The following is a 16,520-nucleotide window of genomic DNA, read 5'->3' as shown; positions in this document are numbered from 1 at the left end:
CTGTCCATCCTTCAGCGAGTTTCTTGCTTGTCTTTTCGGAAGTTTTCTGATCCGTTGAGCTGAGAATCGGTCCACACAAAGATGAGGCTTCTCTCGGTGTCGTCCCCTGCAGACAGCGAGAAAGGACGGCAAATATTTGCTGCCTTTTATGTTTTTTTTTTTTAATCTATTAAATGCCAGCTAAGCGGAACACACAAGAACTTTTAGTGTTAAGCATCGATGCGCATCATTGATCGGTGGCACTTTAAGCAAGATGAAGTTGATTAAAACAAAGTAATTTAAACAAAATTGCTATTGAACTTAGAGGACTGTGCAAAAGTTTTAACGCGAGTCTCCATCTGTTTGTTTGTATGTTTCTTTTAGCTTCTGAGCAGCCAGACTTTATTGCATTCTAAAGTGGTCATGATTCTTTCTCTTTGGTCTTTAGCTGCTGTTTTTACTTGGTCATCCTTGTTTTACCCGACCGCGGCGGCGTACGCTGCAGTCTTTGCTAGGAAAGTAGAAAATTGGACAAGTGGAGGACAGAAGATATGTCGGTAACGCTTTATATTAAGGTCCTTGTAATAAGCATTAGTTAATAGGTAATAAGACCTTAATTAGTGCCCACTAGATGCTTATTAACATTATTGTTTATAAAACTATACATGCATGACCTTAATATAAAGCGTTACCGATATGTCTGCTTTAAAAAAGAAAAAAACTGAAGCATCTCGCCACAACTAGCCGATAAAGTATTACAGCTACAATTAATTCACGCCTGGGTACCATCACTGAAGTATATACAGTATTAATTACTACAACATGTATAAAGTGACAGCTGAAGATAATAATAGGGGTTTTCCTGAAGAAGCAAACCTTTAAGCTTGGAATTAGTCATTCCCCTGGCAGACTTCAAAGTAATTTAACCAACATCTTTCTTCTGATTTGTAGTAATATTACAATTACTGAGTTGACCCAGTGATGGAGAACCTGTGGAGGCTGCTACGGTTTAGGGTGATGACAGGGAACCCTTTTTAAAATCAAACAAAATAACACTCATCACCAAAGATAAGTTGTGAAAATACCAGTGAAAAAAAGCTAATTGACAGCTGTAATGTCAATATAAACATTATTTATGCATATAAATAATTTTGGGCATCCCATTTTCAAAAAATAAATGTAAATACAGAAAAAAAAACTATTTTTTGCATTATTTTATCAGTTGACAAATGTCAATATGTATGTAAATCTATTATTAATATGATTCATTTAGAGCTCAACTGTATCTAAAAGTCATTTTTATATATATATATATAGAAAATGAATTTAGGTACGACCCGACACTGACCCAGGAGTAGCATCTTCAGTGTCCGCGCTATGCGAGTCGCCTTGTTGCTGCTCAAATCCTCGTTTCTCAAACTGAAGCTGCACATTAAAGAAAATGAAAGAAATGAAAGCAGTAAAAAAAAGATTAGCATTGAACAGGTCAGTGTTTTTTCTAGGTAAATACATTTCTAACAAATTATACATTTCCCAAATTATCCGCGCACACAAAGAATGAAGACAGATTACACAGTAAATCTATTTTTGGGTCAAAGTCTTCGCGTTTGACTTCATATTTTATTGTTTTTATGGAAAAACTGCCATTGTCAACGTCGGGGCTTTCTGAAGTGAGCAGTGCTTGGCTCCTGGACGACTCTTTGGATTATTATCCTTTTTCTCTGCCATGAATCTTGTGAGGAGCGCTTAGTTATGGTTGCTTCCCAAAGAAATTCTGCTTTTCCCACCAGTGGATTATTCCCCCAGTGATGCTCATTAGAACAACCAGAAGTTCAGAAACCTCTCTGCAACCAGTGCCACCGGCATGCTTTACGTCGATGACGTTGGAAAGGCCGTGAAAGAGCTGTGGTCGTGTAACCGGCGTGACATGCCTGATTTGAATTTACACCTGCAGGAAGCAGGATGAAGTTCCAGTGCAGACAGAGTTGAGCTTTTTTGCTGCTTTTCCTCCTCTTGTGTTCACAAATTAGAATTGTTTCCCTTTATTACATGTAATGAATTCGGAAAAACTTTTAAAAAATGACATGCCAGGGATAAACTAGTATGGCGTTCTTACAATATGATCAGTTTTCGTTTTCCAGGTGGCCAGCAGTGTGCAGCAACAGGTAGGGGAGGGGTATGACAGCCATACTACAGCTGGAGAAAATTCACATCCCTCTTTCTCTTTCGTCTCTTTAAAGGCAGTAAACCTTTGGAAAAATGTAGGGAAACCTTTTGTGACCTGTGCGTAATTCCAGGAAAACCTGAAACTATGAGAAATGACCTTAGACTTTGGGACAGGGCATCAGATTTAATAATAAATCTGCATCACATAGGGCTGGGCGATATGGACCAAAAAATAATATCTCGATATTTTTAGGCTAATTGCTGATATATATGACGTTTATCTCGATATATTTTTCTTTTCGTGAAGTAATTATAAAAAAGGCGTCTCTGAATCAAAGCTTCATCCCAAATGTTTCACAGGAACACTTTTTTAACAAACAGCTGTGGATAAATATGAGAAACAGCTGAAAAATAACCTCCTGGAACACATAAAAGAATAGATGGATCATCTCAATATAAACGATATAGTTTCATCTTATATGTCTTTTTTTAATTTATTTTTAAAATCTCAATATATAGTATCACGTACATTTATAAAAGATAAACAGATACAAGAATAACTTGTTCTCCGATATATTAACACCCCCCCCCCCGCTTAATGATCCAACAACAGAAAGATGTTTGTTTAAATTAGTCGTGTTAAATGGTGAACGTCAGTTTTCTAGAATATAAATCTGACGTCTTTTGCTTTAAATATTGAAACACAGCAAGATTAAAGCGAAAAGAACAAAAAACTAACTATAATAATTTATCTTGATTCATCTTGTCCCTTAATTTGCTCAGTGATAATGGTTTAATGCTCCTCGTACCTCTTAGACAAACGCTTTAACCCACCGGTTATCAGTCTGTACATTTCTCGTCTTTTTATTCGACCACTGAAGTGACTTCTAAAGGCATTTCCTTTGATCATAGCATCTCTCTCAACTCCCACACCCCTTCAAACGCCCACACTGCTTGTTGGTCATCCTCTCTGGCTGTTTCAATGGTAACATCACCAACCATTGTCCTCGGGGGAGGGGGGGGGGGGGGGGAGCTCTCCTGATTCTGTGTGGGGTTTTGTGTTAGGTGGGGAGACATATTGACTTCAGTTTCTTTGTAGTTGTTCATTTATCCTGCCCAAAAAAAAAAAAAAAAAAAAAAACTTTACACAGTGTCTAAAGGAGCTGCTGCTCTTTTTGGTCACTGATCTTTCACTTTTGTTTCACACAAATACATGTTTGCTTCATTTTCATATTGTTCGTCTTCATTATCAGTTTTTTTTGGTTGGAGTTGGTTTTGTACGAGTGTCAGAAATATCATTTGTCTTTGTAATATTTTAGAAAGGTTTCCATTTATCACTTTCACGAATTGCAAAATTGTACAAACCAGATTTTTTTTTTTTCTGCTGTTTTTTTTTTTTTTTTTAAATCATGCAGAGTGTTTAAATCGCTTAATCAGAAAGATATTTATCACTGAAGTGGGCAAATAATCTTAATTTTTTTTGAAGTTTTAATAATCAAGCACCCAGTATAGATTTTTTTCAAAAGAGTACAGAAAGTGTTTTGGGAAGAAGGGATTTCCACGATAAGATTAAGCAGTTTGGATTTCACTTTGTATGAATGTTTTGAGTGCAAAAAACTACTGTAAGACAAGTTTACGACTTCATCTAGCTTTAAAAACATGTTTGATATAAAGTGTTTTGCTTTATATGAAAGAAGTTGTGTTATATCTAAAAAGTTTAAGGTTCTTGCTTAATATACCAAAATAAAAATCTATATTTAGTGACCAGGGGTTGCATTCAGTTTGACCTGGTTGCTCTGTTTCCTAGCCAACAGCTATCTGGATGATGCTCTTCTGGTTAAATGCTGTATCTTTCTTCCATTAGAAGACAACATTCTTGTAATTTCACCACTATATTTTTAACTAATGAAAAAAAAAAAGATGATTATTGGTCGGAGGTTTTAGTTTTATGGAGTAGGCTCTATTGGGCCACAAACACTGGCTTCTTACTGTTTCTGTTGATTTACCTGCTTTGGTGAAGCGAAGGCGCCGGCCACAAATGAAATACTAGGGTTATTAAATCTTTGTCCCTCTCCATGCAGCTTGTTAGTCCGTGAAGTTGTGTCAGAAACTTTTAGGTTGACCTGACTACAAAATGTTTGAAGCAGAGCCTCTGGCCTCTGTCTTTTTGGGATCTGCAGAAACTACTGGAAATATTTGAAACACAAACAAATAGTTTCCACCAACGAAACACCTGGCATTCAGCGCCAGAAAACTATTTCATATTAAAACCTGAAGTGGCAAACAAACAGTTACAATATTATCAAATCAAAATTCCTTTACTAATGCGGTTAAGGCCTAAACTATTGAGTGAAGTCAAGTGAAACATTGGCAGAAAGAGGAGAAGTAGTTTGTTTTCAGAAATTCCAGTAAATGTGTGTAAAAAGCTCATGAGCAGCAGACAAAGAAAAAAAAAAACTTAATGTTCCAAGTAACTGCAGGCATAAATAGCTTCAATAAAGCAGAGCAAAACAATCAAAGAAAGCTGAATCTGCTCTCATTAATGTCTATTTCAAATAATTATAATAGATTTTTGTATTGCTGAATTGCACACACAGCAAAAAGGGAACTAAACGTGAGAAAGATTTTCTTGAAATGAGTGTATTTGTCCTTAATTTAAGCAGGCAAGTTGAAATGATCTGCCAGTGGAATAAGATTTTTGCACTTAAAATTGGACTCATCAACTCATCTTAATCATCTTGTTTCAAGTGCAGTAAATCTAATTATCTTATTTAAGGGGTAAAATACTAATTCCATTGGTAGATAATCTTATTTACCGGCTCAAATCAAGCACAAATAAGCTAATTTCAAGAACACTTTACTTCCCGTTTAGTTCCCGTTTTGCAGTGCAGTTACTCTATTTTATGAAGGCTTAGAAAATGTTTAATGAATAACAAGAGTGCATCTTTTGCCCGGTCTAAGGCGGGCTCTGTCTCACAAGTCTTTTTAAAGACATTGTGTTTGGTTTAAGAGTTGTCAGTTTCTCTTAAAACACAAATTACTGTCCAAAGTTTTAAAACAGCCGGTTGGAGGCTTTATTCCCTGATAAATCCCATGCATACCGTCTGCTGTTACGTAATGTGTTTGTGTTGAATGTTATTAATCTGAGGTGTCATCTTTAAAAGAGAAATCTCCAGCTGGGATCAAACCCAGCCCTTCTGGCTCTCGCTCAGACTGCAGCTTCTTGTTTTTGCAGATCCACTGACTGCTGTGCTTTTTAAAGCAAAAGGTCTGTTTTTAACTAAAATCTTCAAAAGGCCCGGAGGCCTTCCATGCTCTCGTTTGCTTTTGCACGTATTCAAGAAGCAACTGTGAATGCAAATTCATCTTCTGTAGAGGATCTGTATAATTGGGAGAAACATTGATTCTGTATTTAGGGAAGCACACAAGAATCTGCTAAAAACCAGTAAACCAGATGGAAAATCTTAAATCTAGCACTGTAAACACTGTTAACATCACTCTCGGGGACCATGTGTTGAGTGAAAAATCAAAACACCGGACTTTCATTTAAGAAAGAATTAAAAATACGATTTTGGCTTGTCATGTCGTTGGTCGGTTGATTTTAACCCAAGTCGGACAAAGTTGAGTCAATAGATTAGCGTTAAATCCTGCGATTTAAATATCTGGCACACAACTACAAGAATAAACTTTTCCACAGGAGTAAAGAACAAGGAAGAAAGAATCTTTCTGAATCTTAATGTTCCAGACTGCATATGAGTTTATTTATTCGGTTCGTTTGTTTGGGCATGCATGATAATTACAGTACACTAACTTCCTTCTTGTTTTTGTTTTTTCTCGTAGGAAGGTTAATAAGTGCTACCGGGGTCGCTCATGTCCCATCATAGTCCACTGCAGGCAAGTATAACATTTACATTTATCACTGTGATGTTTTAACACCTAGTCACCATAAGAACATTTTTAAATTTTATTTTTAAAACTGGCTATGGAGTGGCTGTTAGATTAACATACTGACATCTCTGTGGTATTTATATACAGAGATAATATAGAAACCATGTTTTCTTTGCGTGGATAGCGAACTGACCGGGCACACTTATCATTATTTGTTACAATTGCATCAGCATAACATTAAAGCCTTGCAAAGTATTTATTACCTGAATATTTACAATGTGTGGCAAAGAAGTGAACTTAACCAGATTTCTCCACTTATGTTAGCAGTTAGCATAGCGTGCAAAAGAGATCCCATTCCACTAACATTAGCCTTAACCTAACATTAAAACCACACGGCATATTTTAGTTTCATTTTTCTTTACACCAAATTAAGCTTAATGGTGTTTACTAAATATGGGCACAAAGTAACAGAAAATAAACTAACAAAGGGATTTTTTTTTTTATAATGGGTTTTTATACCCAATTACCACAGCAACGTGTTAGCTGTTAGCATAGCATTAACATAACATTTTTCTCATGTTTTCTTATGTTGTGTTTTACACCGAAATACGATTGTAGCCTAGTTTTCTTTACAAATGTATAAAGTGTTGAAGGAGCAAACTGACCCAGAGCCTTCTCCCTTAATGTTAGCCGCTAGCATAGCATTAGCATAACATTAGCATAACATTTAACCCATGTAAAGTATTCTTATGTTGTGTTTTACACCAAAATATGATAGTATCCTAGTCTTCTTTATAAATTGAGTGTATGAAGTGGTGAAAGAGCAAACTGACCCAGAGCCCCCTCCCTTTATGTTAGCCATTAGCCTAATATCAGTATAACAGTGAAGCCTTGTAGAATATTTTTCTTGTGACATTTTACACTAAATAACTAGTTTTTTAGACCTCCTCACTAAGCTCTTTTAACATAATATTACAATAAGATGTAAGGCATGTAACTTGTTTTTAATTTTTGGTGTTTTAATGGCAAAATAATAAAAGTAACTTTCTCTCTTTTTCAAATTTCTAGCTTTTTTGGAAAATAAATCTTCCCAGTAGTCAAATTAAAATTAGCTTGCTCCTCCTGGAGTCAAATCGGCACACTGAAACAGTCGTGGCAAACAAATAAACAGCGATGCCTCTTGTAATGACAGGCAGGCTGATAACATCTAAGCACAAACATTAGGAAAAAAGAAGAAAAACTGCATGGGAGGGTAACTTTTAATTGGAGGTACTTTAGAGTTTGCATTGCCTTGTCCAACGAGTGTGGGGGAGACAGAGAAATCAGTAAAAGTAGCCAGAATTGTGTTTGCATATATAATCACATCTGCATATCTACCTCCTAGAGAGGCCAAATAATCTGCAGCATGTTGTTAAACTGGCATTAAGGAGAGAACTTTGGCATCCTCTACTATTCTGAAGCAAACAAAAAACGATTTCATAACAGTTAGCCAGTTAGTGTCAGCTCACTCCTGCACAAAATGATATAATGTTTAAAATGGAGCCATAGCTCCAACACAATGATGAAACTACTTTTCTCAGCGTATTAAATGCTCTTTATAGAGCAACCATCCATGGCAACTTGATCTTCCTGATTTTTTTTTTGTTCAGTTATCTTTATGGTTCTAAGAGCAGCTGTCAATTAGATGAATGAAATAATTTCGATTTTGGAACAAGGATCCTTCTAATGGCTCCCTGAGTGCAAAGTTATTTTAAAAAGTGTGGCAGCTGTGATATTTATAGATTTTTTTTTTCAGCGTTTCTTTGAGGTATAGTGAAAAACAATCCCATTTGATGTCTGCAGAGAATTTGTTTGTGAACAGTTGTATTTTATGCAAAGAATGAAAATGAAAAAATGAAAAAGAGTGTAGATTCTTCTCCATAGCTGCTGTAATTCGCCTGATATCAACTCCTGGACCCAATCAATGGAGTGAGGGTCACAACAGGGTGACCTGTTTGATTAGTTTCCTGATCACTGGGCAGAAATCTCTTAATGCCCCCTTCCTCATTTCCTGTTCCTTTGCATGTTTGTCACACTTAAGTGTTTCGGAACATCAAACCAATTTAAACAATAGTCAAGGACAACACAAGTAAATACAAAATGCAGTTTGTAAATGAAGGTGCTTATTATTAAAGTTGAAAAAAAAATCCAAACCATCATGGCCCTGTGTGAAAAAGTGATTGCCCCCCTTGTTAAAACATACTATAACTGTGGTTGTCCACACCTGAGTTTCTATTTTTTTTATTTTTGACAACTTTCAGGGTAACGGGTCGTTAGGGGAGAATTTTAATCCACCTTGGAGTTTTTTCATTCTTAAAAAGACGTTGCTTCTGTGCTGCCTTTCTTGTTTCTTAAAAAGACGCTGGCTTTCTTGTTAGACATTGCCCGAATGGTTTTCACCTGACCGTGTGCCACTATTATATATTTTTTTTATTAGTGACCGTGAACAGCAGAAAGTGCATAGACATGAGTCCTTTCCTATAACCACACTTTTTCTATTCTTTTTTTTTTCCTGCATTTCGGCCACAGAGCTGTCAGCGCTGTTGGCAGAGCAGCTGCTAAAACTGCTTGGAATTTGTCTCAAGGAGCGTTATGTCTGTGTTTTGGAGGACATGACGGATTAGGACAACGGCTGTGAAATTGCAATTAAGACAAATTATCAGGGAAACATAAAAAACAAATAGACTAAGTGTGTTTGAATGTATTCTGTTTTAATGTTAAACCAGGGATCTTCTGTTAACTTATTATTTAAAAAAACTGATCATCCTGCACTGTTTTAGATGTTTAATGCTGCTAAACATTTGCCTTTATTCTCTTATCTCAAAATGTTTTTGTATTTATACTCCAGCTCCTCTGAAAGAGGACCAAACAAGACTTTGAAATGGTTATTAATAACAATCACATTTACTTGAACAACTCGTAACCTTTGTTTAAGATTTGAACCTGAAGAAAAGCGATTTTCTGGGAACAGAAACCTCCACAATTTTACCGTACCACAAACAAAAAAAAACACAAAGAATTGTGGCAAGCCTACCCTGCATCATAAGCATGCAAAACACAGGGCCAAGTTGTAGAGGAAAGGATGAAACTGGACCCACAATCCTTTGATGAATCAAAGTGCAGGCCAACCCTGTGCAACGATAGAGCAACGAGAAGACTGAGCATGTGGACTTTCATTTCTAAATGGGCTGCTCAGAGCCAACATTGCAGTGCCATTTATCGCCGTAATGTATACAGAGAGCAGAGTGAAGCAATCAGGAAGAGAAGTGAGCGAACAGAGGACTGCAGATGCCCAAATTCAATAACCTCACAGAAGCTCGTCTGCTCCATCCTTCTTCTGGTGTCGTTTTCTATCTAGTCACTTTTTTTTTTCCTTTCTTTCCTCCTTTTTTCCTGTCGGTGTCATTGTGAATAGAGTCACACGAGGCAGCAGACATCTTGACATGTTCATTCACAGCTCTCAGCTCTGTTCTGTCATGAAAATATATCAGATGTTTTGATCAGCTTGTGATGAAAGCACACACACACACACACACACACACACACACTACTGTTTCCATGCTATCTTTCGATTAATGCAGACTTACCAGTGAAAATGAAATATTCTGAAAGCACAGACTCATGCCAAAGCACGCTCACAAGTTTGCATGTCTAGCCATATAAGGTCTTTGTATTGACTTCCATTCATTTTGGAAACTCAGTTTGTCCCTAACGGCCAACACCTACGCCACGCTTTATCATTAAAAGTGTATTTTTAACCCTGACCTTATCTTGATTCACTTGTAACCCTAACAGCTTAACGGAAAAATGGGGATCCGGTTCATTAGGACCAGGCTTTGGTCCCTATATAGTGTATTGATTGTCAGAAAATTATTGAAATATACCGGAAAAAAATACTAAATAGGTTGTTTAAACAAGTCTACACACACACACACACACACACACACACACACACACACACACACACACACACAGAGTGTTTAAAATGGCTCATATGTCAGTTTTACCCCAAAATTTGAGCCCCTAACAACATACATTTACACCTTTGCTGCTGTTTATCTATTTTAAGTACAAATTTTAAATTCATAAAATTTGGTGTCCCAGATGTATGTGAGTGGAGCTAGGCGGAGCGATACATGCATCTGGCTGTTGTCAGGTTACACCGCCATAGGGATTGCCTTTACTGAAGGCTGGGCCTTATCAAAACTCCTTGCATATGATTGGATAAGCCACTTGTCTGTCATCTTTATCGACGTGCTATTTCAACCAGTCACACCGAAGCTAACCCGTGACGCTGATGAGACCGACGCCGGAAAAAAAACCTTTTTTTTTTTTTTTTTAATGTGTTTGCGGCTGTAGTGCAGGGTTTCCCGCAGCGCTATGTTGGCGAGGCGGAAAACGTGTCGTCCACCCCCCCCGCTCCGCGAGCCGGTTCCGCGGAGAAAAAGTCATCCACCCCCCCCCCGCTCCGCGAGTCGGTCCGCCTCGCATAAGCAAATTCCTGCGGGAAACACTGTAGTGGCACACCTTTTATTGACAGTGAGCTGACAGGAAGAGGGGGAGAGACAGGCGGCAAAGCGCCGTGGGTCGGAGTCGATCCCGGGCCGACCGCGTTGAGGACTAATAGGCCTCCTTATATGGTTCGCGCTAACCGCTAACCGCTCCGGGGACGCGTCCGCGTTGCGCGTCCGCGCCCCGGAAAACAAAACTTGCCAAATCCGGTCGGGAGAAGGGCGAAAACATGGTTTCCACCAACAAAAGCCTTAAGAGCCGTTCTCTGATGTTCTTTTAATGAAACAATATCAGATAGATTGGACAACACGGAAGAAATAGCAGCATCAATGCTAACGCTTGCTTCCTCGATGCGAGCCGCCATTGTTGTTGGAATCTCACGGTGGCTTCTCCACTACGTCACATCCATGAAACACCCGCCCTGCGTCCTGATTGGCCAGACCAAAAATTTGGTTGGGGAAATCACTTTGAATGAGCCGTGTCCCAGATGTATGTGAGTGGAGCTAGGCGGAGCGATACATGCATCTGGCTGTTGTCAGGTTAATGGCGGTGTCCCAGATGTATGTGAGTGGAGCTAGGCGGAGCGATACATGCATCTGGCTGTTGTCAGGTTACATCTGTCCAAGTCTGGTGTTGGATGATATAAAAAAAGCAGGATAGAACAGTACTAAAAATAAGAGGTTTAAAACTAAAAGATTGGTTTTAAACATTGATGGAATTTATAACCTTAGCTGGAAAACTTCACAGCAGCGCTGGCTAATGGAAAGTCTTACTTTTATGTTGGAAATTTTGCATTAAAGACAATTTAAAGTTAATGTTTAAAGAGCTTATGTTGTTTTGCACAGTCTTCCACGCTGTGTTAAAATAAGGAATGTTTTTTTTTTTAACAAATCAGCATGAATTTTTTTATTATTTTTGGGAATTTAAAATGATTGACTGACTTTATTCCAGTAATGTTCTTTATTCTTGTACACCTAATATTCTGACTTTATTTTTGTAGTTTCCAAAAAGAAGAAAAATTATATTGTGGCCATTGTTGATTAAATAAAATTATTTCAGGTAAATTTCCACACAAAAAACTCAGGGGTTTTTAGATTAATTTCACATATTTGTGAGAAAAAAAAGTTGATGTATTCTGATCTCATGACTAAAGGCAGCCATTTGCTGCATTTAAACAAGTATGACATTGTTTTGCATCATTATTTGAACCATATTGCGCCCCCCACTTTGGGAACCCCTGTCCCAGCATACATATACTAATCATCACCTAAACCATTTTTTGGATACATTCAAACGTTTTGCATCATGAGCACCACAGGTTATACGTACCACGTATAAAGTCCCTCTTTTATGCACCACGGCTGCAGCATTAACATAAATTCCACTCAAATATTGCAGCAATGAATCGTTCACAACATTACCATAATCTCATGCAACGTTGTGAGGATGCTCTGTCAGCACTGCCAAAGATTCACTTACCCCAGCTTGCAGAAATATTGAAACCAAAAGTTAAGAGAGAGGCCTGACCTTCTTTTTGATTATTTATTTATTTTCGGTTCTAACTATTTCACCAATTGGGAGCACTTATCAATCATTGACATCTAATTATCAGTCAGTTTATCCTTAATTTAAAAAAAACTGACTAAACCACTGCGGCCAAGTGGTTAGAGCAGCACACTTGGCTCTAAGGAGGCTCCAAGTCCCCGGTTTGATCCCTGCAGACTGCCCCTATGTTCCCTGAGCAAGGGTGCTGTGAGCTGCCCACTGCTCCCTAAGAGATGGGTTGAATGCAGAAGATTAGTATTGTTGAAATGTAAAATTACATTGACACATTCTTTCTTTCTTTCTGATACAGCAGAAGACTGATTTGCACATTTTTGATTCCACTACAGCGTAGTGGGTAGTGACGACACGTTGACTATCAAAGACATGACAGGGCTTAATGTTCTACATAATCCTCTTCACTCGGTTATATTTAAACCTGAATTAAAAAATGTTTTTTTTTTTTCAATATCGAACCATACATGACGATATAGAAGACAGCATGAAAGCAGCTTAACTCTGCTGTTTGATTTTTTTTTGTAGCAGAAAAACGACAAATGAATGATGATATGTGCAATATATTTTTGGATTATGTCCCATCAATCAGTCAAAATAAACTTAGAAGACTGGGAAATTTCCACAAATGAAAAAAATAAGAACAACTGTATTGCAGCATCTTTAAATATTCTAAGACATGACAAATATATATATATATATATATATATATATATATATATATATATATATATATATATATATATATATATATATATATATATATATATATATACGATTTGTTTGTTGCGACAGTCCATCAGAGTATTAAGACTTATTGATTTAGCGAAACGCAACATTTCAGTCAAAAGTTGCCTCTAGTGTCAGGACCCAGGCTTTAGAGGGGTGTCTCCTATAATATCGGGTAAAATAACTTAAACTAATCTCATCTTCATTTCTTGGACTCTTGAACATGTTTTTTTTTTGTATCAGTGAATGTGTTTTGCTTTGGTTTTATTTTAAAGCCAAACAGCATCATGGTCTAAATAATGCAATCAAATCATCGGCGTGGAGATTGTGACCTGAGCCGAAGTGACGGACTGATGTGACTAATGACCCTGTTTCTCTCTCTCCTTTTCAGCGACGGCGCAGGAAGAACCGGCACCTACATCCTGATCGACATGGTCCTCAACAGGATGGCTAAAGGTGAGCGCCGCCTCCCCCGCGTCCGTCCCTCCTGCCGCCGCCGACAGCCATTGCCATGGCAGCGTGTCTACCTTGTTTAGACCGGGTCAGGCAATTTCATTTGCAGTAATGATGTTTAATTACATAATCACAGCAATTAGCAGGCAAACATAATGTCACCTTTTATGAAAACACTCAGCCGCGTTACCTGCTGCCCTTTGAGCCAGAGAAAACACTTTTTGTATCGCTAATTAAATTCTTTTTTTCATTTTCATTTTTATGAGAAGTCTGCTAATTGAAATCTACTTCCTGCCCTCAGATGAGGGTGAACTTTTTAGATGATCAGTAAACAAGATTTGAAAACCCCAAAAACAGGAAAATTATTAGCAAAAACCAGTAACGGGATCCAAGTTTCTACCTAAAGAACTGTATACATTATAAACAATATATAAAAACACACGGCAATATTTTATACGAAATCTACAAAGACCAACTCCTGATAATCCACGTTTGGAGCGTTTCATCCTGAAACGAATGCCAGCGGGTAAATGCGTGTTGGTGGATTTTAACTTGAATAATTTATATTTAGTCCAGGTATAGGATCTGTCAGAATATGTTGACTTTTCCCACGTTTCTATCAGCCCAATAAAAAAGATTATTACCAGTGATCCACATTCATCATGCACTGACATGCTACCTCGCTGATGGATCGGTTACCTAAACCAGTTTTATTACTATATATATCAGACCTCGTCTTTTATCATTCATTTTAGAAACAATCTATTGGCTCACCATCAGAGAGAAGCGTATAAGTGAAGCACTTAAATAGACAAACTCCTCCGTCTACGTAACCTACAGACAACGCTGATTAAGCCACGTCGTCCAGTGGCGTATTTTACATTACATACGACTGTTCACCGTGTATTTCATTAATGTGAACGACAATAAACAAGCCACACTGCAATCTATTCCCGCCAGCTCCGTCTCTGATTGTCGGTGCTTGAAACTCAACGCAGCTCGTCTATTTTTGGGACCCTGCTCTTCAAGTCAGATGAAAAGTCGGCGTTGATTTGTGTTGACGTTTAAAAGCTGCCCATCTGTCTGACACCACAGGCCTTTTAATTATTTAGCTCCGCAAAGTACAAGCGTGAGCAGAGTCCTCTGTTGGTGAGGATTCATTTGCTAAGCCCGACGGGAATTCAACGTACCAGTTCCTTATGCGGAAAACGCATAATGTACAGAAACAAATAATAATGCAATAACATCAACGCCAAGATTTCTGATTAGGTTAATAAAAAAAAACATTTTATTTGACGAAGCAGCACAGATGCATGAAGCTGGAGTGGGCATAAAGTGCTGGTGCATTCAGTTTGCATGTGCAGACAGCTGCAGTCAGGATGTTGAACTAAAATCAGGTCCTGTAGTGGATGGAGACTCTCACAGCTCAGACCGGGTTAGGAAGAGGATGCTGCCATTAATCGTTCTGATTGTCTGTGGGGGGGAAAAAAGCTCCTCGGCAACCTGATGGACGGAGAGAAAAGCCTCTAGCGCCTTTTCTGAGACAGCAGGAGTGAGAACAGACCATGGTAGCCTCGATGATGATGATGATGATGATAGTGGCCCTGCATGTCTAAACAGACATTCCTGGGAATTGGAAGTATATGAATACACTTTTGCATGTGAGAGACTGTAAATAATGCTCATTGTGTCAGGATTGTGTGGAACCAGTAGTGTGATTATGACGTATAACAGTTCATGAACTGAGCTGGTGGTTTATCAGATCCTCAGCAGGGGGCAATAGCCTTCACAGTTTTGGGAAAATAGCCGTTTTTAAGTCTTAGTTTTTTTATTTAACGTGTCTGAATGCTTTCCATGATGGAAGTGGGACAAACGGTGCATCGCCCAGGTGGGTGGGATCTGTGGCAATGTGTCTGACCACATAAACCTTGTCCAGATCTAGTACACGGCATCCCACAATCCCCTGTGCTGACCTCCTCCTTCCTCACCTGCACACTGCAGCTCCCATACCACACTGTTATGCTAAGACACAGGATGCTTTCAATTGTGGCTCTGTGAAAGTTTATTAGCAGCTTAGTGGAAAGTCCAGACCTTTTCAGTTTCCTGAGGAAGAAGAGCAGGTGTTGGGTCTTCTTCACCAGGTAAGAGGTGTTCACAGTCCAGGAGAGGTTAAGGAGATGCAAATACCCTGAAACTTAATGCCGTCCACGCGCTCCACCACCTCCCCCTGTATGTAAAGTAGCATGATCAGTCCTCATGGATCTCCTGTAGTCCACTACGACCTCCTTAGTCTTGCTGGTGTTCAGGATGAGGTTGTTCCTGGTGCTCCACCGTGTCAGATTGTGAACCTTCTCTCCGTAGTGGGTCTCATCGTTGTTGTGTATGACCTGCACCTCAGTGGTGTCGTCCACAAACTTCATAACCAAGTTTGTGGGGTGTACAGCAGAGCAGTCGTGTGAAGACGATGACTTTAAGCACTGAGCTTAGCCTGGATGAGAGACTTCAAAGCTGATTCAAACGGTCGCGTTGTTTGAGTCAAGCCGAAAGAAAGTTGCGTTTATCTTGCAGTCCTTACAAGTGGTCTGTATCACATCTCCGTTTGCTTTTTCTACTTAGTCCTCAAAAAATAAAACACACTTTACACAAACAAGTTAAAAGATCGGGAGATTTCTTTATTGCTTCTTTAGATTTCTTTTCTGTCAGCCCGTTGAGAAGTCTTTGACTCCATCATCAAGACGTCTCGACGACTCTTTTGGTACTTCAAAATAAGAGTGTCAAGCTAAATACAGTGTATGGTGTGTAGCTTAAAGCCTCAAAATAAATATTTAGCCATCAGAAGTTGAATGTTGTGAGCAAAAAAGCATGATCCGAGAGACAGACTTCCCTTTGATGAAGCCTTGATGAGGCTTTCGGCATTTAAATATTCTCTAATATGATCCTGAGCGGTGCTACCTGGTGTTGGTGGGGCTCTCCAGACGTGGTTCATCCAAGGAATCACAGGCTCCATTTAGTTTGCCTCTTACCAGTCATCTGGTCTGTAAAAACAGTTGTGATAAATTAAAAAAAATAGGCTATGCCCCAAAATTGTGCTGATGGGTACTTTATTTTTCCAGGGGTGCCCAGTTCAGATTAGGAGACCCGGGACACCTTTGCTAGGCCTAAAACTAAACCTAAACTTTACCGACTGGGATTTCCGT

At 38.6% G+C, this 16,520-nt stretch overlaps 1 protein-coding gene across 1 annotated transcript in view; it reads left to right on the top strand.

Annotated features, from left to right (window-relative positions):
• Positions 1-16,520, top strand: part of LOC105917887 (receptor-type tyrosine-protein phosphatase N2) — a 269,052-nt gene that overhangs the window by 243,351 nt on the left and 9,181 nt on the right. Inside the window, exons 20-21 of the mRNA XM_036134561.1 lie at positions 5,986-6,039; positions 13,262-13,326. Of these exons, the coding sequence (XP_035990454.1) occupies positions 5,986-6,039; positions 13,262-13,326 (119 nt within the window). The remainder of the gene's footprint in view (positions 1-5,985; positions 6,040-13,261; positions 13,327-16,520) is intronic.

The sequence above is a fragment of the Fundulus heteroclitus genome, unplaced genomic scaffold (genome assembly GCF_011125445.2).
Source record: "Fundulus heteroclitus isolate FHET01 unplaced genomic scaffold, MU-UCD_Fhet_4.1 scaffold_85, whole genome shotgun sequence".
In the NCBI taxonomy this organism is placed as follows: domain Eukaryota; kingdom Metazoa; phylum Chordata; class Actinopteri; order Cyprinodontiformes; family Fundulidae; genus Fundulus; species Fundulus heteroclitus.
The sequence above is the reverse complement of the archived record's forward strand: the minus strand, read 5'-3'. Positions and strand labels throughout refer to the sequence as shown.